The sequence below is a fragment of the Macaca fascicularis genome, chromosome 8 (assembly GCF_037993035.2).
Source record: "Macaca fascicularis isolate 582-1 chromosome 8, T2T-MFA8v1.1".
In the NCBI taxonomy this organism is placed as follows: Eukaryota; Metazoa; Chordata; class Mammalia; order Primates; family Cercopithecidae; genus Macaca; species Macaca fascicularis.
Genome location: NC_088382.1, coordinates 70,541,570 through 70,565,362, shown reverse-complemented (window position 1 = coordinate 70,565,362; position 23,793 = coordinate 70,541,570). Strand labels below are relative to the sequence as shown.

Sequence of the window (23,793 nt, the reverse complement as noted above, 5' to 3'; positions counted from 1 at the left end):
TGGGGAACAACAGGAGAAGGGAGTACGGGTGCTAAATGTGTATGTGCCCTGCAGACACTACAGATTTAAGGAGAGAAATGGTGATCAATGCTCTACAGTCAATTCAAATATCTTGATTAAATAGAGCTAAACCTTAAAAAAGTGAATTGGCAACATATAATGTACACACTGAGCCCCCCAAAATAAATTTAATAAGACTTAGATATTGGGCAAAAATAGGAGAATCCGGTGAAAAGGACAGCAGACTAGAATTTCATATTAGGGAGTTTAAATAAGAAACTTCTTCAAATTCTGTGACTTCTTCAAATTCTGTGATTCTATCTGATTTAGGGTCAGTGAAGAAAAACTCACACATCATCCAATAGTGGCTTTTAAATCGTATTTCAAGGCAATTCTGCAGGGGCCACCTTTTGGAATGAGATGGGAGTAGGGACAGCCCTGTGGAGGGAGAACCTCTGCCTCTTCCCCACCTCTTTCTATAGCATCACTAGTTCCAAAGTAGAGCTGTTGTGCTGTTACTTCTCTCATACAGTTTCTTTGTGTTTCACTAGAAGGAAAAGGGCCATTGCTAAATCTACAATCTATAATTTTCTCATTTTGTAGACATGACTGAGCGGCAAAAGGAGAAACGACTTGCCCAAGACCACACAAAATTATAGCAGAAGCAGGATTAGAATCTAATATTCTTCTCCTACATATATCTTTCCTTTATTATAATCAGTTATCTTTAATACAAGTCAAAGGAATTTTCATTTGTTTTATGTTGCAGTTAAAATTGAACATAAAAAGCACACACTTCCTACATCCTTTAAAACTCTTTTAGCTAGAAATTATATTGGATTTCTAGGATTATTTTTGGAAGTATATAAAATTTGTATTATTTACATCTTTTGTCTCTTTCCTACCCTTTACAAAAATTAATATCACTAGTATCAATGTTAACTAAAGGAAAGTAGGGAGCCTAAACACATCTTAATTTTAGCACGGAAATAAAGAGGGGAAGCAACTAGAACTATTTGGTTAGAAAGGTTTGGGGAATATGGCATTTAAGAATTTGCTGTTCCTAGAAAACCAAATACCACATGTTCTCACTCACAAGTGGGAGTTGCACAATGAGAACACATGGACACAGAGAGGGGAACATCACACACCGGGACCTGTCGGGAGGTTGAAGAAAAGAGGAGAGAGAGCATTAGGACAAATACCTAATGCATGCGGGGCTTAAAATCTAGATGACAGGTTGATAGGTGCAGCAAACCATCATGGCACATGTATACCTATGTAACAAACCTGTATGTTCAGCACATGTATCCCGGAACTCAAAAAAAAAAAATAGTTGTTTATTTTAGGGTTTGTTGCTGCAGCATAATATAGCAAAAGCTGAGCAATGCAGATGAGTAATTGGTTTTCTATGTAAACTTAATAGTTTTAAAAATCATAATTATTGCAGCATTTTACTCTTCAGTACTGAGTATACTAAACTAACGATTAACATTTTGTAATTCAAGTGATGGACTTAAACTTAGCTCATGAAGAAAAATTTCACTCCAAGTTATTCTTAGAATGCTTATCTATATTCAAAAGTAAATATTAAAATATTTTCAATTAAAAAAAAGAATTTCCTGTTCCTACTTTCTGTCAGAGGTAACGTAAAAATGTTTGATTCCTTAGCAATTTAGTTCTTCCATTTAATAAGCATTTACTGAGTGCTTGATTTGTACCAGGCACTGAGGACACTCAGGTAAGTATGAATACCTTAAATCTCAAGGATGTGGTATACAGGATAGATATGAATCCAATACGGGAACGTAGAAGAAAAACCTTCAGTTGCTTAGATGAGTAAGGTGGTGTGACCACTTCTGAGAGAGGAAAGTCCTTCAAGGGAAGTCCTGAAAGGTAAACTCCAACTCATTCCTTAGGAAAATTGAGGGGAAGAAGGGCATTCTGGACAGAGGAGAAGATTTTAAGTTCAATTCTGTTGGAAGCTGGGGATAGCCAGGAATGTGAGACAAAGTTTGAGATGTGGCCCTATAGGCAGAGGAACCCTGAAAAGGTAGCAAGCAGGCAAAATGAGAGGAGTTTGGAGAATGAATCACAAGGGGGCGACGCTGGCCACAGGGAGACTGAGGACTCCAGAGCAATAATCCAAGAAAGAAATGAGGGCCTGACCAATTCAGATGGTGGCAACGAGAATGAATGGCACAGCTCAAACCTAATATCCGTTGTGAAGAAATTAACAGGACTTGGTAAGTGACAGGGTAAAATGGTGATATGTTTATGGATGACTCCGCTTTTGGTTTAAGTGATGAGATAAAAGGGTATACCATGAATTGAGATAAATTAAAAAGGAAGGAAATCAGTTTTCAAGGAAGGAATTAAAAATGTCTTTTAGACATATGGAATTCTAATACGTTGTACACATGGGAAAGTCTTGGTAGATGGCGATCTATGTAATTGTGCACCTATATGGGGATATAAGCTACAGAAATATGTGAGTGTGTAAGTGTATGACATGCATTTATTAGCATAATTTTCTTGGGTAATGTTTAGCCACCCTGGTTTAGAAGTACAGAAAATGGATGCAACTTTCAAAGTCAGAGTTTGGATCATCTACGAAGTTCCGGGGATGATGGCCAAATTAGAGGTGAAGAAGCTGATGCCAGTCAGCCAAGTCTACCAAAATGTGGAGGAGAGTGGTAAATATTTATTAAACTAAGCTATCCTCAAGGGATACTGGAAAACTGCTGAGGAAGGCCAGGTCAGATTTCCAGTGAAGTCCTGTGGTACGCATTCATGAGCTTAACACTCAGAATCGGTTTAAGGGTGCAACAAAGCCTTCAGTTTACAACCTCATTACAGCTATATAAAAATACTCATTCCACCACTTACAACAAAGCCCAAGACAAGATGGTCCCTCAATGCAAATGAGGTCTACAGACTTTCAAGTACTGAGACAGAATGCAAGTATTAGCAAGGGGCCTTGAAATTGGTAGTCTTCCTAGTTACTAATGTCTTAGTAAGTCACGTGTTCTCTCTGGACATTAAAATTCATCTATCCTGTCAATTTAGGTGGCTTGGTGGGTTAGTGCAACCTGTCTTAGGGTTAGCTGGTTGTATTTTCAGCTATTGTCTTGATGGCATCTAGTACTTCAGCAGCATAAGCATAAGGTTTCTGGGAAGGGTGGGGGTTTACCTGGCCTGCCATTATGACATTAACATCTCTCCATCTGAAAAGGCCTTTTCAACCCACAAAGATTCCAGGCAGCTACTGAAGGAAGAAGCACCTGATTAGAGGCCAATTTGCTCATCTGGATTTTTTTTTTTTTGGAGACACAGGGTCTCCCTTTGTTGCGCCAGCTGAAGTGCAGGGGCATGATCTCAGTTCACTGAAGCCTTTCCTTCCTGGGCTCAAGTGATCCTCCTACCTCATAGCTGGGAGGACAGCAGGCGTGTCCCACCATGCCTGGCTAATTTTTTATTTTTTTGTAGAGACGGGGTTTTGCCACGCGGGCCAGGCTGGTCTCAAACTCCCGGCCTCAAGTGATCTGCCCACCTTGGCCTCCCTAAGTGCTGAGAGTATAGGTGTGAGCTACCATGCCCAGCCTCATCTGGAGTTTCTAAAATCTCATGTTTTAAAATGCTTGGGCAAAGATAAGGTTTAGGACAGAATTCCACCTACATGTAACAAATGGGACCAAAGCATAATCAGAATGAAAGACTAAAGGAAGAAGAACATCGTTGAAGCAAATATATACTTACTTATCCAAACTTTTGTTATCTAACATGTGGGGGCTGCAGAAATGACAAGAGTCTGTGTCTTTAAAGAACTCAATCCTTATGGTGGGCTGACATGACAAACAAGTGCAATGATATCATGCCAAGGTGAATTCATGCCCAGGATGACACAGGAATGAGTAGAAGAAAAAGTCTATCAGTTCAGATGCCGTGTGTGGTGGCTGGTGGTGGAAGGAAGACACGCTGGTGTCATGGAACACACTCCAGAGAAGGGATCAGACTTGACCATATCCTTGGAGGATCAAGTCGGAAGGAAGGGCATTTCAAGTGCACAGAATACTTTTTTTGTGGAGAAGGAGAGAGAACACTGTAAAGCTGATCGACTCTTAGTTTACCATGGAGAGCATATGGTGTGAAGGGTTGGCAATCAAAGCATCCTGTATGCCAAGCTAAGGAGTTTGATGCTGAAGCTGTGGGAAACCACTGCATGGTTAATAAAATTGGAGAGAGACATTCAATCTTCATTTTTAACAAGATCCCAGAGGTCACAGTGTAAAAGGACTGAAAAATGAAGACAGGAAGTCCAATTAGGATACAATTATGACAGAGGACAATTTAATAGGAAGAAACAATAACAGGTGAAAAGTGATACGTATTAACTGAATAAATCAATGTGAAGGGGTAAGAGAAAGAACACTATAGAATACAGAAGATTTGCAGACTAGAATAGCGAAGGGCTGTCAGTTCAGTTGGATGTGTTAAATTGGAAAGGTGTGAAGATCACTCAGCACAACTGTCTAGGCAGCAGCTGTCAGGGTGGAGCTGAACATACAGCCTAAAAGGGTACCTGAAGTAACAGACTTAGGTGATATCTCAAAGTGGAAAAAAGAACTGGTAAAGAATATCTGGGGAAGGCCAGTGAGGTGGGGGTGGGGGTAGGGGTAGAGGGACAGAGGGACAGAGGGACAGAGGGAGAGAGAGAGAGGGGAAGGGGGAGGAAGCGAGAGAGAGAAAATGGTGTCATGGAGCTAAGAAAGTTTACTGAAGAGTAGTCAAAAGTATCAAATATTCCCAAAGGACTGTTTAAGCTAAAAACAGAAAAGCAGAAGAAAAAAAAAGCTATAATTCTTGCTTTTTGAGTGCCTATACAGTCATTGCTGTTACATTTTCTTCTAGCCTTTACATATTATGAATATGTTTTTATTATTCTTTTACTTATTATCTATTTTGCAAGTTTTCTTTCATGCAATTACTTTTTTATAATAAACTTTTTCTAAAAGTAAAAATAAAAACCAAACAAACCCAGAAAAGTATTTGTTATGTGTGGCTTTTAGGAAGACCAGGATGACTCTGGCCATGGTGGAAGAAGTCAGACTATGAAGAGAAGTGTGAAAAAGAACAAGGAAATGGAGACAGCTCTTAATAGAAGCCAGAAGGAAAAACATTCAGGAGAAATGGAGTGAAAGTATTTTATAAGATGGCTGAAACTTAATTACATGCTGGGAGCCAAGAATCAATAGAGAAGGAAAGGGTGAAGATAATGAGATGGCTTGAAGCAATAACATCTCTGAGAAAATGGGAGGAGACAGCACTCCGCCTGATCCTCCTGTGACAGAACAGACTGGATTCCTCTACAGCTTCTGTATCTCCTCAGAGTGTGACCCCTGGATCAGCAGGATCTACATTAGTTGAGGGCTGGTTACAAATGCAAGCTCCCAGGCCACAGCACAGATCTACTGAAGCAGAATCTGCATTTTAACAGAATTCTTAGGTGATCTGTATGTACATTAATATTTTGTGACGCTCTGGTCAAAAAGACAACTGACTTAGGTAGGTTGGGCATGGTGGCTCATGCCATAATCCCAGCACTTTGGGAGGCTGAGGTGGGAGAATTGCTTGAACCAAAGAGTTTGAGACAAGCCTGGGCAATATAGAGAGACACTGTCTCTACAAAAAAAAAAATCTTAAAAAAAAAAAAATAAATAAAAAAGACAACTGACCTGAAAAAAAGAAAAATCTTATGAGGCATTCTTAGTTTAGTTTAAAAAAAAAGTAGTCTCCATGCACCCACCACAAAATATATGTGACCATGAAATAAGAGAGTAAGCAAAATAACACAGACATCAGTCCATGGTATGTTAAGAGGTGTTATGCATCCCCCCCAGATTCCAATTTTAGGCATTTCAGAGACTTTACAGGAGCTCTTCCCATCACAGGCCTGGAGGCCTAAGAGGGAAGAATAGTTTTGTAGGTCAGGCCAGGACCCCACCACCCTGTGTTGCCTCAGGACACCGCTTGTGTATCCTAGCCATTCCAGCTCCAGCTGCAGCTCAATAGAGCCCAGGTATAGCTTGGGCAACTGTTAGAAAAATTTGCTGACTTTTTAAAATCCAGATTTCCCAAGTATTATTTGTGTATACAATAAATATCTATGTGGTTATATATTAGTGTTATGAATGTAGTATATGATAGTACTCTCTCTATGATCCTGTCTTAAGAAATTCTTCCCTCTAAGTAATACCTAGTTTAGGAAGACTAGGGCATTTTATTTTTATGCTCTTTGGAAATAAACTTCAAAGTGTTGCCTTGGGTGCCATTTTACATTTAAGATACTAGTTCAAGATCGGCAGCATAAATCCAGGTAAGAGCAAAACAGTTGGAATATCAGAGGTATAATTAAAGGATCTGGGTACCAATATCATCTGGACAGATACTAAAACATTTAAGAGTATTCACTGCAGGATTTGCAGGTCAGAGGCAGCTCCAAAGATTAGTACTTCTTAGTCTTTACTTTCTCCTTGCTCAGGGCATCACTGAAAAGAAGCGTTTTATATACATGTATTAGTTTCTTTCACCTATGAGTCTTTACTCCTTCCCAGCTCAGGGCGTCACTGAAATGAAGCATTTTGTTTGTTTGTTTGTTTTCTAAGACGGAATCTCTGTCGCCCAGGCTGGAGTGCAGTGGTGCGATTTGAGCTCACTGCAACTTCCACCTCCCTGGTTCACGTAATTCTCCTGTCTCAGCCTCCTGAGTAGCTGGGACTACAGGCACAAGCAACCACGCCTGGCTAATTTTTGTATTTTTAGTAGAGATGGGGTTTCGCCATATTGGTCAAGCTGGTCTTGAACTCCGGACCTCAGGTGATCTGCCTGCCTTGGCTTCCCAAAGTGCTGGGATTATAAGCGTGAGCTACCACCCCCAGCTTGAAACGAAGCATTATATATATATGTATTAGTCCCTTTTGCCTATGAGCCTGTAAAATAAACAGCTAGTTACTTTCAAGATACAATGGTGACACAGGCATTGGGTAAATACTCCCATTCCAAAAAAGAAAAATTGGCCAAAAGAAAGGGGTTACATACAGGTGCTATACAAGTTCAAACCCAGAAGGGCAGTCACCAAATCTTAGAGCTCCAAAATGATCTTTTGACTCCATGTCCTACGTCCAGGGCACAGTGGTGTGAGGGGTGTGTTCCCAAGGCCTTGGGCAGCTCCACCACTGTGGCTTTGCAGGGTTCAGACCCCACTGCTGCTCTCACTGGCTGGCACTGAGTACCTGTGGCTTTTCCAAGCGATGGGTGCAAACTGTTGGTGTATCTACCATTGTGGGGTCTGGAGGACGTGGTCATCTTCTCATGGCTCCACTAGGTGGTGCCCCAGTGGGGACTCTATGTGGAGCACCAAGCCTACATTTTCCCTCTGCACTGCCCCAGAAGAGGTTCTCTGTGAGGGCTCCACCCCTGCAGCAGGCTTCTGCCTGAACATTCAAGGTTTTCCATACATTCTCTGAAATCTAGGCAGAGGTTCCCAAGCCTCAACTCTTGGACTCTGTGCACCCACAGGCTTCCCACCACATGGAAGCCACCAAGGCTTGTGGCTAGCACCCTCTGAAACAGTGACCTGAACTGTACCTGGGCCCCTCTGAGCCACAGCTGGAACTAAAGTGACTGGGATGCAGGGAGTAGTGTCCCGAGGCTGTGCAGGGTGGTGGGGTCCTGACCCTGGCCCTGACCTACAAAGCCATTCCTCCTTCCTAGGCCTCTGGGCCTGTGAGGTAGGGGCTCCTGTGAAGTCTCTGATAAATGCCTTCCCCCATTGTCATGGCTATTAGCATTTGGTTCCTTTTTACTTATGCAAATTTCTGCAGCCTATCCGAGTTTCTCCTCTGAAATGGGCTTTTCTTTTCTACCACGTGGCCAGTCTACAAATTTATCACCTTTATGCTATGCTTCCCTTTCAAGTCTAAGTTCTAGTTTCAGGTCACTTCTCTGCTCACACATATAAGACAGGCTATTAGAAGCAGCCAGGTCGCATCTTGAATGCTTTGTCGCTTAGAAAATTTTTCTGCCAGACACCTGAAATCATCATTCTCAAGTTCCAAGTTCCACAGGTCCCTAGGGCAGGAGCACAATGCAGCCAGGTTCTTTGCTAAAGCAAAACAAAAGTGACCTTTGCTCCAGTCCCCAGTAATTTTCTCTTCTCCATTTGAGACCTCCTCAGCCTGGACTTCATTGTCCAGATCATTATCAGCATTTTGCTCACAGTTCAAGCAGTCTCTAGGAAGTTCCAAATTTTTCCTCATCTTCTGAGCCCTCCACACTCTTCCAACCTCGTCCCATTACCCAGTTCCAAAGTCATTTCCACATTTTGAGGTATCTTTATAGCAAACCCCCACTTCTCAGTACCAATTTTCTGTATTAGTCCTTTCTTACACTGCTATAAAGAAATACCTGAGACTGGGTAATTTATAAAGAAAAGAGGTTTAATTGTCTCATGGTTCTGCAGGCTGTACGGGAAGCATGATGCTGGTATCTGCTCAGCTTCTGGGGAGGCCTCAGGAAACTTACAATCATGCCACAAGGCAAACGGGGAGCAAGGCACTTCACATGACCAGAGCAGGAGAAAGAGAAAGAGGCGGGAGGCACTACATGCTTTTAAGCAATCAGATCTCGTGAGAACTCACTATCATGAGAACTGCACCAAGCAGTATGGTGTTAAACCATTCATAAGAAACTGCCCCCATGATCTAATCACCTCCCACCAGGCCCCACCTCCAACAATGGGGATTAGAATTCGATATGAGATTTGGGCAGGGACACAGATCCAAACCCTATCTGTCTGTCTGTTATCAATCAATCATCTATTTTCTTTCTTCTTTTCCTTTCTTTTCTTTCTTCTCTTCCCTCTCCCTCTCTTTCTCTCTTTTTAAATAGAGACACGGTCTTGCTATGTTGGCTAGGCTGGTCTGGAACTCCTGGTGTCAAGCAATCTTCCTGCCTCAGCCTCCCAAAGTACCAGGATTACAGGCATAAGCCATGGCATTTTGAGTCATTTTTAACATTAATATCATAGCATCATCCCTCCTATTACTAAGTGAATAAAGGGGATTCATATATTATGCTGAGTGGGTGCTTCATTTCCTTGAGTTGAACTGTGTTTTATTATTCTAATTCAATATTTCTCAATCTCAATACTGCTGACATTTTGGACCAGATAATTCTGTGTTATGAGGAGCTATCCTTTGCATTCATTTACCAGGTTGCCTCTTTTCCCCCTCAACAGATCCTTCTTGGATGAAATCATAAAGCTGATTAATAGGAAATCTATAGATTAATAGTAAACTTATTTCCAGCAACAACACAGCTAGTGCTGGAACAAAGCTGTTGTTATCTTGTGCTGTAAATTATCCAGTCCCTTATAGGGAACTGTAACAGTTAAACTTCATGGTGTCCACTTGTATTAAAGTAACTGCGTCTTGGTTAAAATGTATAAATAGACTACAGCACAACATCAAAAGGAAACAGATCCAATTCTAAACATCATCAATGTGCCATTTATATTTAACCTTAACAAATAATAATAGTCTAAAAAATATTTTAAGAGAGTTCCCTGTGCATTAAAATTTCTCTACACATGGTTGCCAAGGATCAGCTGGGATGTGAATAATTCTCAACAGATTATAAAAAAGAGGATGATGACCTTCCCTGAAAAGTCCAAACGCCAACCACCACTGTCACTAGAAAACGGGAATGTGGCCGGGCACGGTGGCTCAAGCCTGTAATCCCAGCACTTTGGGAGGCCGAGATGGGCGGATCACGAGGTCAGGAGATCGAGACCATCCTGGCTAACACGGTGAAACCCCGTCTCTACTAAGAAATACAAAAAATAGCCGGGCGAGGTGGCAGCGCCTGTAGTCCCAGCTACTCGGGAGGCTGAGGCCGGAGAATGGCATGAACCCGGGAGGCGGAGCTTGCAGTGAGCTGAGATCCGGCCACTGCACTCCAGCCTGGGCTACAGAGCGAGACTCCGTCTCAAAAAAAAAAAAAAAAAAAAAAAGAAAACGGGAATGTGTCATTAGAATACCTGCCTTATTCTTAACCCATCACATGATCGGCTCTCACAGAAGAGAGTCCTCCAGAGAGCAAGCTGAGGATAGATCCTGTCTGAGCCCATATCAGTTTCTACCCACTGTGCTAAACTGCCTCTCCCATACAGCTCTGCTTATTCTCCTAAGGAACAAAAGGATGGCACAGTTAGGCAAATCTGAGTCCTTGAAAAGCAAAAACGTAAGGCATGGCACTTAGAAAAACTTCCCCATAATTACTATAATTGCTGTTTTTTCCAAGTCCAAGGGTCAACCTGATCAAGAATCAATGGGCCATGCATGCCTAACATTTACCTCCTTGGATCTAATTCTGCAGGATAATTCTTGCTTAAATCTCTGAGTTAGTATATTGTAATATGTCAGCTGCATAGTGGTCTTGGCTCTCCTGTCATAGGAACTGAGGGTGAATGCCTATCAAAAGGCAGATACCAAGTAAGTACTGGTTTAGTTCTCCTCTTTCCTACTTCTCTAAGGAGAAAGAAATCCTTTTGTTAATCTTCCTTGATCCCAAATAAAGAAACTAAATACTTGTTTTCCAACATTACTTGTTGAATGAAATAAAAGGGATGACACTAAGACTTTATATTAGATATTAAGCAATTACTGCTTAGTTATATATGATAATGGTATTGTATTATATTTTTAAAAATTACTTATACTGAAATATTTATAGGTAAAAATATTTCTGGCATTTGCTCAACAGATGGGATATAAGACTCAAACTGTCTACATGGTGATAACCTCTAAAACTAGATGATGTCTATAAAGGTTTAGCTTTTTAAGTGAGAATACTGATTATGTTAATTTGAAACAGCAGCCTTTCCAGGCACAGTGGCTTGAGCCTGTAATCCCAGGACTTTGGGAGGCTACGATGGGAGGATATCCTGAACCCAGAAGTCTGAGACCAGCCTGGGCAACATGGCAAGACTTTGCCTCTACAAAAAAACAAAAAAATTAGCTGGGCATGGTGGCACACACCTGTCATCCCAGCTACTTGGGAGGCTGAAGCAGGAGGATCACTTGAGCCCAAGAGGTTGAGGCTACAGTTCAAACCACTGTACCCCAGCCTGGGTAATAAAGCGAGACCCCATCTCAAAAAAAACAAAATAAAACAAGGCTTAACAACAGTTCTATCAACTTCATTTTGAGCCTACCAAAATGCTTTGATATATATGATGTAGAAAAATAAGCTAAAGAATAAAAGTGTATTGTCCAAAAAATGCCTTCTACTTAAAAATCTGACACGCAGACATTGTGAATGAATGCGGCTTGTTTTGTTTATCTTCTAACCAGGACTTTCTTATTTCATATTAGCACAATTTCATCTTTGGCTACTTCTGAGAAATGTTAATTAAGAAAGTCTATGCATAATATGCTGGGCGTGGCAGCTCATGCCTGTAACCCCAGCACTTGGGGAGGCCAAGGCAGGTGGATCACTTAGGAGTTTGAGACCAGCCTGGGCAACATAGTGAAACCCCGTTTCTACTAAAAGTACAAAAAATTAACCAGGCGTGGTGGTGCATGCCTGTAGTCCCAGCTACTCAGGAGGCTGAGGTGGGAGAAGCACTTGAACCTGGGAGGTGGAGACTGCAGTGAGTTGAGATTGTGCCAATGCAATCCCGCCTGGGTGAGAGCAACACTCCATCTCAAAAAGAAAAAAAACCAAAACAGACAATAAAGTCTATGCACAATAAAAATTATTATTTGTTAGGCATGTGCTAAACATATATGGAGGGAACTATTTATATAAAAATTTGCCCTGTGCAGAAATGCAACATAAAGAGCTCTTGTGAAAAAGTCATATCAGCAAAAATTTAATAATTTGAAAAAGAAAATCTGTATTTCTCAAGAATTCATAAAAATACCAACAAGCTCCTATAGCCATATTCCATATTCTAACATTAGTATTTTATTGTGGTTGGGAGGCTTCTTCCTGATGAATTTTCATTTTTAAAATTGTCATCATGGTGTTAAAGGACTGAATTTAATTAGTTTAAGTTGGATGTACACAGTTATTTTTTGATTAAACTTTTTAAGGTAATTATAGATTCACATGCAGGTGTAAGAAATAATACAGAAGAATCCCGTGTAACATTTATGTAGTTTCCCCCAGTGGTGACTTCATATAAAACTATAGTATTAATACATTGTTACAAAAAAATTTTATCATTTCAAGAAAGTTACATAGATGGGATAATACAGGATCAACCTTTTGAGAATGGCTTGATTCATTAAGCACGGTTCTCTCCAGATTTATCCAGATTGCTGTATAGTATCTGTACTTTCCCTCTTCTTATTGTTGAGTAGTATTCCATGGTATAGAGGGACCACACTGTAACCACACAGCCACTGAAGTGTCGTTTAACCCAATGTCTCTGGTCTGTTTCCAGTTTTTGGCCATTCTGAATAAAACTACTGTGAACATTTGTGTACAGGTTTTTGAGTCAACCTAAGTCTTCATTTCTCTGGGATAAGTGTCCAGGTGTGCAACTGCTAGGATGTATGGTAGCTGCATGTTTAGTGTTTAAAGAAACTGCCCTTTTTCCAGACTGGCTATGTTATTTTACATTCCCACATGCAACGTAAGAGTGATCTGGTTTCTCCACATTCTCTTCAGCATTTGGTGTTCTCAGTATTTTTCATTTTAGCCTTTCTGACATTCTGACAGGTATGTGGTGATAGCTCATTGGGTGTTTTTCTTTCTTTTTTGAGACAGGGTCTGTGTTGCCCAGTCTAGTCTCAAATTCCTGGGTGCAAGTGATCCTCCTGCTGCCTCAGACTCCCCAGTAGCTGGGATTACCGGCTTACACCTACCAGGCCTGGCTCACTGAGGTCTTAATTTCCACTTCCCTAAAGGCTAGTGATTTCAAAGATCTTTTCTAGTGCTTATCTGCCATTTGTAGATCCTTTTCAATGAAATATCTGCTCATATCTCTCTTGCCCATTTTGTAATTGCATTGTTTTTTACTACTGGGTAAAATTACTCAATACTTATGAGAATTTTTACTTCTAGCCACTAGTCTTTTGTTGGGTACTTGGTATGTAAGTATTTTCTCCCAGTCTGAAGATTTGTCTTTCCATCTACTTATACAGAGTCTTTAACAGGGCAAAAGTTTTTGAAGGCGAATTTATCACTTTTTCCTTTTATGAATCATCCTTCTGGTGACACGTATGCCAATGCTCAGATACTGAAATTTTTGGGGTTTTTTTCTCCCCTAAAAGATAAATACGTCAATATTTTACATTTAACTCCAGGATTCATTTTGTGTTAGTTTTTTTAAGGTGTGAGACTTAGGATGAAGTTCATTTATTTTGCCTATGGATTTATAACTGCTAGAGTTCCATTTGTTGAAAAGGCTATCTTCTTCCATTTAACTATTTCTGAATCTTTGTTAAAAATTAGTTGTGCCTATTTGCATGCATGTTTCCAGGTTATTTATTCTGTTCCATTGATCTATGTGTCTATCCCTTTACTAGTATCACACAGTCCTGATGATTAGCTATGCAGAACTTGAAATCAATGGATGGATTCATCCCATTTTATTCTCCTTTTCTAAGTTGTGTCAGCTACATTAGTTCTTTTGCCTTTCCATATATATTTTATAATAATATTGTCTATATCTATAAAACATCATACTGGAAATTTGATATGAATTGTGTTAAACATTTATATCAATTTGTGAATAAGTGACATTCTACAAGATTGAATATTCCAAACAGTAGGCATAGTATGCCTCTCAATTTATTTAGATCTTCTTCTACTTCTTTAATCACTGTAACTAGTTCTGCAGTTTTCAGAGTGTATGGCCTGCACATGCTGTTTTTAGATTCACACCTAAGTATTTCATTTTTTGTGTGCTTAAAAATGATATATTTTGAGTTTTGGCATTCATGTTTTCATTGCTAAAATATAGAAATATGACTGATTTTTATGTCTACCTTGTATCCTGCAACCTTGCTGAACTCACTTATTAGTTCATTTTTTTGTTGTAAATCCCTTGAGATTTCCTACGGAGACAATTACATCATCCACAAATAGAACAGTTTTTATTTCTTCCTTTCTCAGTTGTATGCCTTTTCTTTTTCTTTTTTTCTTTTTTTTTTGCTTTACTGCACTGGCTAGAACTTCCATCAATATGTTGATTAATGGTGAGAACAGACATTCCTGCTTTGTTCCTAATCTGAGGAACAAAGCCTTCAACCTTTTGCCCTTACGTATAACATTAGTTGTGGGTTTTTTTTTCGGTGTATGTTTACGTGCTCTTTAACAAGTTGAGGAAGTCCTCTTCAATTCCTATTTTTTGGAGAGTTTTTAAACATGGATGGGTGTTGAATTCTGTCAAATGGTTTTTCTGCATCAACTGCTATAATCACGTGGTTTCTCTTCTTTATCTTACTAAATGGTGGAGTACACTGATTTGTTTCTGAATACAGAGCAAGCCTTGCATCCCTGGAATAAACCCCATTTGGCCATGACGTATACACTTTATACACATACATACACACAATTTCACATATTGTTGAAATTCTATTTTCTGGTATCTTGTTGAGGATTTTTGCTTATATATTTATAAACGCTATTGGTTTGTACTTTTCCTTTTTTTGTACTGTCTTTGGTTTTAGTGTCGGAGTAGTATCAGTTTCATAAAGTAAATAGGGAAGTGTTACATCTATTTTCTGGAAAAGATGGTCTAGAATTGGTGTTCATCCCTTTTTTAAATGTCTGGTAGAATTCTCCAGTGAAACCATTTGGACCTAGAGATTTCTTTTATGGGAGTTTTAAAACTATGAATTCAATTTCCATTAAAGTTTATAGGGCTATGCAATTTTTTTCTTTTTTTTGAGATGTAGTTTTGCTCTTGTCGCCCAGGCTGGAGTGCAACGGTGCATCTTGGCTCACTGCAACCTCTGCCTCCTGGGTTCAAGAAATTCTCCTGCCTCAGCCTCCCGAGTAGCTGGGATTACAGGCTCCTGCTACCATGCCCAGCTAATTTTTGTATTTTCAGTAGAGACAGGGTTTCACCATGTTGGCCAGGCTCAAATTAACTTTTTCATACTGGATGGGTGTGGCAATTTATGTTTTTGGATAAACTGGTCTATTTCATCTAAGTTGTCATATTTATGTGGGTAGAGCTATTCACAGCATTCCCTAATTACCTCTTTTATATCTGGAGAATCTGTAGTAATAGCTTCTGTTTTGTTACTGACATCGGTAACTTGCACCTTTTCTGTCAATTTTGCTAGAGGTCTGTCAATTTTACTGAAGTTTTTAAAAAATCCAGCTCTAAGTTTCACTGATTTTTGTTTTCAACTTAATTGATCCCTGCTCTTATCTTTAACATTTCCTCCCTTCAATTTATTTTGGGTTTTTCTTTTTTGGGGTTTATTTTGCTTTGGGTTCTTGAAGTAGGAGTTAAAATTATTTTCAGACTTCTTTTCTTTTTTATTACACTTTAAGTTCTGGGATACATGTGTAGAATGTGCAGATTTGTTACAAAGGTATATACGTGCCATGGTGGTTTGCTGCACCCATCAATCTGTCATTCACATTATGTATTTCTCCTAATGCTATCCCTCCCCTAGCCCCCGGTGTGTGATGTTACCCATCCTGTGTCCATGTGTTCTCATTATTCAACTCCCACTTATGAGTGAGAACATGCGGTGTCTGGTTTTCTATTTCTGTGTCAGTTTGCTGAGAGTGATGGTTTCCAGCTTCATCCACATCCCTGCAAAGGACATGAATGGATCCTTTTTTATGGCTGCATAGTATTCCATGGTGTATATGTGCCACATTTTCTTTATTCAGTCTACCATTGATGGGCATTTGGGTTGGTTCCAAGTCTTTGCTATTGTGAACAGTGCTGCAATAAACATATGTGTGCATGTAATTCTATAGAATGATTTATAATCCTTTGGGTATATGCCCAGTAATGGGATTGCTGGGTCAAATGTATTTCTGGTTCTAGATCCTTGAGGAATTGCCACACTGTCTTCTACAATGGTTGAACTAAATCACCCTCCCGCCAACAATGTAAAAGTGTTCCTATTTCTCCACATCCTCTCCAGCATCTGTTGTTTCCTCACTTTTTTTCATTTTTTTTTCAGACGAAGTCTTGCTTTGTCACCCAGGCTGGAGTGCAGTGGCGCAATCTCGGCTCACTGCAAGCTCCGCCTCCCGGGTTCACGCCATTCTCCTGCCTCAGCCTCCCGAGTAGCTGGGACTACAGGAGCCTGCCACCATGCCCAACTAATTTTTTGTATTTTTATAGAGATGGGGTTTCACCCTGTTAGCCAGGATGGTCTCAATCTCCTGACCTCGTGATCCACCCACCTCAGCCTCCCAAAGCGCTGGGATTACAGGCGTGAGCCACCACACCTGGCCGTTTCCTCACGTTTTAATGACTGCCATTCTAACTGGCATGAGATGGGATCTCATTGTGGTTTTGATTTGCATTTCTCTAATGACAGTAATGATTAGCTTTTTTCACGTTTGTTGGCCACATAAATGTCTTTTGAGAAGTGTCTGTTCATATCCTTTGCTCACTTTTTGATGGGGTGTTTTTCTTGTAAATTTGTTTAAGTTCTTTGTAGATTCTTGATATTAGCCCTTTGTCAGATGGATAGATTGCAAAATTTTTCTCCCATTCTGTAGGCTGCCTGTTCACTCTGATGATAGTTTCTTTTGGTGTGCAGAAGTTCAGTTTAATTAGATCCCATTTGTCAATTTTGGCTTTTGTTGCCATTGCTTTTGGTGTTTTAATCATGAAGTCTTTGCCCATACCTATGTCCTGAATGGTATCGTCTAGGTTTTCTTCCAGAGTTTTTATGGTTTTAGGTCTTATGTTTAAGTCTTTAATCCATCTTGAGTTAGTTTTTGTATAAGGTATAAGAAAGACTTCTTCTTTTCTATTGTGTGCATTTAATGGTATAAATTTCCCTCTTGTAACACTGTTTTAGCTGTTTTCCACAAATTGGTATGTTGTATTTTCATTTTCATTCAGTTCAATGTATTTTTTGTAATTCAAGACTTGCTCACTGACACACAGAAGCATACTGTTTAGTTTCCAAGTATTTGTAGATTTTCCTATTTTCTGTTAAACTCATTTCTAGTTTAATTCCATTCTGTTTGGAGAATACATTCTGTATGATTTCAATACTTCAAAATCTATCGAGGTTCATTTTATGGCCCAGGACATGGTCTATATCTTGGTACATATTCTGTGGGCACCTAAGGGATGCTGAAGTCTCCAACCATAATTGTGAATTTCTCTATTTCTCCTCGCAGTCTATCAGTGTTTGCTTCACATATCTGGTACACGCACGTTTAGCATTGTTACATCTTTCTGGAGGACTGATTCTTTTATCATTATATAATGTCCCACTCTGATAATTTTTTTTTTTTGCTCTTAAGTTTACTTTATGTGATATTAATGTAGCTACCTATCATTTTCAACCTAACTGTACTGGTATATTTGAAGTGAGTTTCTTACAGATACCATATAGCTGAGCCATTGTTTTTAAAATTCTCTCTGCCAATCCCTTTTGATTTGTGTATTTTGACCACCAACATTTAGTTATTGATATATGAGGGCTTACATCTGCCATTTTACTTTTTTTCTATTTTCTTTCTCCTGCCTTCCTGTAGGCTAATCAAATCCCTTGGCATTCCTTTATTCCCATGGCTTATATTATTTCTGGAATACACTGATAATCACATCAGACAGTGTTTGTTTACTTCAAACATCAAACATAATTTGCAAGACTTGAAGAAAAAAGTCTATCATATTTATCCATATTTTTATTTCTTATTTTTCTTCTTTTATGGTTTTCTAAGATTCTTTCTTCAATCATTTCACTTCTATTAGAAAACTTCCTTTAGCCATTCTTTTATGCAAATACTCTGCTACTAACAAAGTCTTGGTTTTTCCTTCTCTAAGAATGTCTTGATCGCACCTTCATTTCGAATTTTTTTTTCTTTGCTTGGTAAATGATTCTGGGCTGATAGTTCTTTTCTTTCAGCTCTTGAAAAACACTGTGCTACGTATGTTTATTACGGCACTATTCACAATAGCAAAGACTTGGAACCAACCCAAATGTCCATCAATGGTAGACTGGAATAAGAAAATGTGGCACATATACACCATGGAATACTATGCAGCCATAAAAAAGGATGAGTTCATGTCCTTTGCAGAGATATGGATGAAGCTGGAAATTTTAATTGTCAGCAAACTATCACAAGGATGTTCTCACTCATAGGTGGGAAATGAACAATGAGAACACTTAGACACAGGGTGGGGAACATCGCACACCCAGGCCTGTTGGGGGTGGGGGTGCTGGGGAGGGATAGCATTAGGAGAAATACCTAATATAAATGACTAGTTGATGGGTGCAGCAAACCAACATGGCACATGTATTCCTATGTAACAAACCTGCACGTTGTGTACATGTACCCTAGAACTTAAAAGTATAATAAAAACAAACAAACAAACAAAAACCACTGTGCTATTTTCTCTGTCCTCCAGGGTTTCTGATGATAAATCTGCTATCATTAGAACTGTTTTTCCCCTATAGGTAGGGTGCCATTTTTTTGCTGCTTTCAAGATTTTTTTTCTTTCACGTTCAGACATTTGACCATACAGAGGTTTGTCATCACATGGATTTGTTTGGGTTTAACCTCTTTGGGGCTGTTTTCAATCTGTAGGTTCATATACTTTTTGCCACATTTAAGAATTTTTCAGCCATTACTTCTTTGAGTATTTTTCACAGCCATTCCTTTTTCCTCTCCTTCTAGGACTTATGATGAATATAACATAGTTATAACAAAAGTATAACATCAGCTTTTGTTATAGTCCTATAGGTCCCTGAGGCAGTGTTTATTTGTTTCCTCAATTTTCTCTCTGCAGTTTAGACTAAGTAGTTACTACTATTGTTCTATTATCCAGTTCACTATTTCTTTCCTTTATCTCCATTCTGCTGTTGAGCCCATTCACTAAGTTTTTTTTTCCAGTGTACAAAGAGCTTTGAAAGAGTTTTAAAATTCCTCAATTACTGTATTTTTTCAGTTTTAAAATTCCTATTTGGTTCCTTTTTTACATTTTGCATTCCTTTTGCTCAAATTGTTTGTTTGCTAAGACTCTTTTGTTTCAAGCATGTTCTTTGTTTGTTGAGGCATTTTCATGATTGCTGTATTGAAATCTTTGTAAGATAATTCAAACATCACTGCCATTTCACTGTTGGCACCTATTACCTTTTTTTTTTTTCATTCAATTTAAGATCTTCCTGGTTCTAGGTATGATGAATGATTTTCTATTGAAACATGGGTATTTTAGATACTATTTTATGAGACTCTGGGTCTTATTTAAACCACTGCTTTAGTTGGCTTCCTCTGACTCCACTCCAAAAAGGGAAATGGTGGTGGTAGGGTGCTACTTCATTATTGCCTGGGGATGGTGGAAGCAGAGCCACAATTTTTTCTCTGATGTTTGGCTACAGAATGGTTACTTTCTAAGAGTGTTCTGACTTGTGAACACTGTTCTGACCTGCCTATTTCCTGGTTCTCTGGCTAGAAAACTTTTTTTCTGCGCCTGTCGACCTTTCTAGGTTGCCTGTTTCTCTAGCACCCAGTCTTGGGTATGTGGCAAAAAGAAAACTAAGGGAAATCATCACTATGTCATTCCTCTGGCACCAAGTTTTATAGCTGGTGTGTAGTAGGCTATACCATCTAGGCTTATGTAAGTACACTCTATGATGCTCACATGACAATGAAATCACCTGGTGACATATTTCTCAGAATGTATCCCTGTTGTCAAGCAACGCATGACTGTATAATATTTTACCTAAGAAAGAATTCTTCAGTGAAAATATCAATGCTGTAGAATTACTGTGGTCAATTTCTATGTTCAAGGGTTAATCAGAAGAGCTCCAAGTATCATTCTTTTTTTTTTTCTTTCTTTCTTTCTTTATTATTATTATTATTATACTTTAAGTTCTAGGGTACATGTGCATAACGTGCAGGTTTGTTACATATGTATACTTGTGCCATGTTGGTGTGCTGCCCCTCTCAACTCGTCAGCACCCATCAACTTGTCATTTACATCAGGTATAACTCCCAGTGCAATCCCTCCCCCCTCCCCATGATAGGCCCCGGTGTGTGATGTCCCCCTTCCCGAGTCTAAGTGATCTCATTGTTCAGTTCCCACCTATGAGTGAGAACATGCGGTGTTTGGTTTTCTGTTCTTGCGATGGTTTGCTAAGAATGATGGTTTCCAGCTGCATCCATGTCCCTACAAAGGACACAAACTCATCCTTTTTTATGACTGCATAGTATTCCATGGTGTATATGGGCCACATTTTCTTAATCCAGTCTGTCACTGATGGACGTTTGGGTTGATTCCAAGTCTTTGCTATTGTGAATAGTGCCACAATAAACATACGTGTGCATGTGTCTTTATAGCAGCATGATTTATAATCCTTTGGGTATATACCCAGTAATGGGATGGCTGGGTCATATGGTACATCTAGTTCTAGATCCTTGAGGAATCGCCATACTGTTTTCCATAATGGTTGAACTAGTTTACAATCCCACCAACAGTGTAAAAGTGTTCCTATTTCTCCACATCCTCTCCAGCACCTGTTGTTTCCTGACTTAATAAATATTTACTGACTGCTTACTATGTTGAAGGCACATGCTAGCTGTTTCCCAAGACCCTGACCTCTGTTATCCTTACAACAGTGATTCTTAAATCATTTTTCAGAACTACTTTCTCTAGTTGCTCTTATAAGCTGTTCTTATCCAGAAATCGGGAACTAAGCATTACTTTGGATAAACTACGACTTTTCTTAGCTTCATTACCTCTTTTTATAAAATAAGCGTAATACATTTACCTTAGAAAGGATCAACTATGTAATCATCTATTTATAATATGTATAAACACACTGCCTCCAAACACATACAGCATAAAAGAATACACTGTGTTCAGAAAAGTTCCAACAGTTCAGGTTGATCAATGGAAATAACTGAAATAATACAAATTTCATCAATAGATGAAACAGAATTCTTATGCTTTGTAAAATATTACACAGCAATACTATAATACTTTAAGCAGAAGTGGTGATGTGATAATATATTGACAGTTAAAAAAATAAATAAAATTTAAAAAATAAGCAGAAGTGGATATAAACAGCTACAAATGTTCTGGTGTCTTGAAACATTTCCAAATTTCATTAGCGTGTTCTTTATTTCCCTCCCATGCAACACAAAAAAGATTTCCCTACCATGCAACCCAAAGAACTCCAATACCTTATATCTGTGAGTACAGTGGGTTCCCAGAGAAGAAAGCCATTTTGCTCAACATAATTTGAAAGAACAGAACTACACTATCCTCCTCCATTGGCCAGACTGACTTTATATGAATGTGATTAAAATATAACTCTCAGAAACTATAGGAAATTGTTTAGAAAAATGGAGGGAGGGAAAATATGTACAAAGATGTAAGAAAGTATTCAGGCTTTAAGAGAAGGCTCAATATGATTTAAGAGTCTGACAGAAGGTAAATGTTGCAAGGCATTTCAAAGGGAAGAAATTTTCCTACTTTATGATGTTCAAAGGCCATCCGACTAAAAACTTAAAATAAATAATAAAATGAAGATATGTAAAACATTTCTATTAATTATAAAGATGAACATTTTAAAGGGCCTCTTATTTACCTCTTCTACATTGGAAGCAGTCTTAGCAGACGTTTCCATGAAGATAAGTCCATGTTCTCGTGCAAAAGCTTCACCTTCTTCTTTTTTTACTTCTCTTCTAGATTCTAAATCACTAAATATGGGAAAGAAAGGGTCACATTATTAATCAACATGGTACAAATAGAAGCATCTGTGGAAAGTGTACCATGGAATTCAAAGTTGTGATGACCATTCTTTTAATTAATTTTTAACATACTAACTGTATTATTTAGGGTATTATGAGGGTTAGTATTTAGAACACTGTCTAGTTTCTTAAGAACAATCCAACAGAAGAAAGAGTCTGTGTTAGAGTTCTAGAATGTTAGAACTAGCTGTAACTTAAGGGAGCCTCTAGTCTAATACCTTGTATCTTTGAGTACAGTGCGTTCCCAGAGAAGAAAGCCATTTTGCTCGACATAATTTGAAAGAGCAGGACTATACTATCCTCCTCCATTGGCCAGACTGACTGAGTTTCTATGAATGTGATTAAAATATAACTCTCAGAAACTATAGGAAATTAGTAAAATCCAAAGTACTAAAGATACATTACATCATTGATCCCAGTTTGTTTAATTCCCAGTTTCTTCTTAAAGCAAAATTGATATAGACAGAGAGGGAGAAGGAGGGATGAAGGACTAGAGAGAGAAAAGGAGAAAGGGAGAGAGAGAGAAAGTATAAGCTAGAAATTTCCGATGAAAGCAGGGTATTCATTTTTATCATACTAGAATTGTATTAGTGAGGTGGCGGGGGGGAAGTAGCAGTCGCTTTTAAAGCATGTTTTATTTTAAAAGTTAAAAAACTTTACTATTTATTTCTTTTTACATAGTATTTACTATTACATGTTTATACATGAAAAAAGATGTATGATAATATCCACATACTTCCAGCTAGTCTTGACATATTATTTGCTAGATTCAGGTTTCTTTCCCCTTAAGAAATAAAATCAGCAGAATCATCACCTGTGTGTCTCTGATCCCACTCTCCTCCCTCTTACCCTAAAGGTAACCATTACCTGAATTTGGTGTTTTCATTCTCATGCATGTTTTTGCATTTATACTCATGTTTATAACCATAAATGGTATTTCTTTTTCATGTCTTTAAAAATTCAGATGTAGCTACTGTTTTACAACTTGTTAACTTTGGTCAACGTTATGTTTTTCAAATTTATGCATATAACACATGTAGATCTAGTTTATTTTTTAACTGGTGTATTATAGTCTACTGAATGAATGCAATACAACTTAAATTCTCTATGAGACAAAGTTATTTAAAATTTTTCATTATTACAAACAATGTTACAATAAGCATTTTATATATATATTTTTTGTGTATACATGTGCCAAGGCTTTTCCAGGGCAGTTTTTAAAAATTTTTTCAGAGACAAAGTCTCTCTATGTGGCTTAGACTGGTCTTGAACTCCTGGACTCAAGTGATCCTCCCACTTTGGCCTTCCCAATTGCTAGGATTACAGGACTGAGCCACTGTGCTAAGCCTGGGTAGGATTTTTCAAACTGTGTCATGACTCAATGAATCGTAAAAATCACTCAGTAGGAAATAATCAGAATTCTTTTTAAAAAAGAAACAATAGGCCAGGTGCAGTGGCTCACACCTGTAATCCCTGCACTTTGGGAGGCTGAGGCGGGAGGGTCACCTCAGGTTAGGAGTTCAAAACCAGCCTGGCCAACATGGTGAAATCCCTTCTCTACAAAATACAAAAATTAGCTGGGTATGAGGGCGGGTGCCTGTAATCCCAGCTACTCAGGAGGATGAGGCGGGAGAATTGCTTGAACCTGGGAGGCGGAGGCTGCAGTGAGCAGAGATCATGCCACTGCATGTACTGTTTCATGGAACTTATGTATAAAGGTATAATTTATGAATATTTCGTTTTATGTGTAGGTATATACACAATTTATTTACTAGGTCATGATGTAAAATATATTTCTTACCA

The 23,793-nt window shown here is 38.7% G+C and overlaps 1 protein-coding gene and 1 long non-coding RNA gene across 3 annotated transcripts in view; both read right to left on the bottom strand.

Annotated features, from left to right (window-relative positions):
* RAB2A (RAB2A, member RAS oncogene family) overlaps positions 1-23,793 on the bottom strand; it is a 103,551-nt gene that overhangs the window by 8,723 nt on the left and 71,035 nt on the right. Inside the window, exon 6 of one of the 2 annotated variants that reach the window (XM_045398305.2) lies at positions 21,828-21,939. The exons of the other annotated variant lie outside the window; for it this stretch is intronic. Coding sequence (XP_045254240.1) covers positions 21,828-21,939 — 112 coding nt within the window. The remainder of the gene's footprint in view (positions 1-21,827; positions 21,940-23,793) is intronic. 2 annotated transcript variants of the gene reach the window in all.
* Positions 15,609-18,682, bottom strand: LOC141407416 (uncharacterized). The gene is made up of 2 exons (XR_012416444.1): positions 18,551-18,682; positions 15,609-15,644 (listed from the first exon to the last, which is right to left on the bottom strand). It is a non-coding gene; the product is annotated as an uncharacterized lncRNA (long non-coding RNA).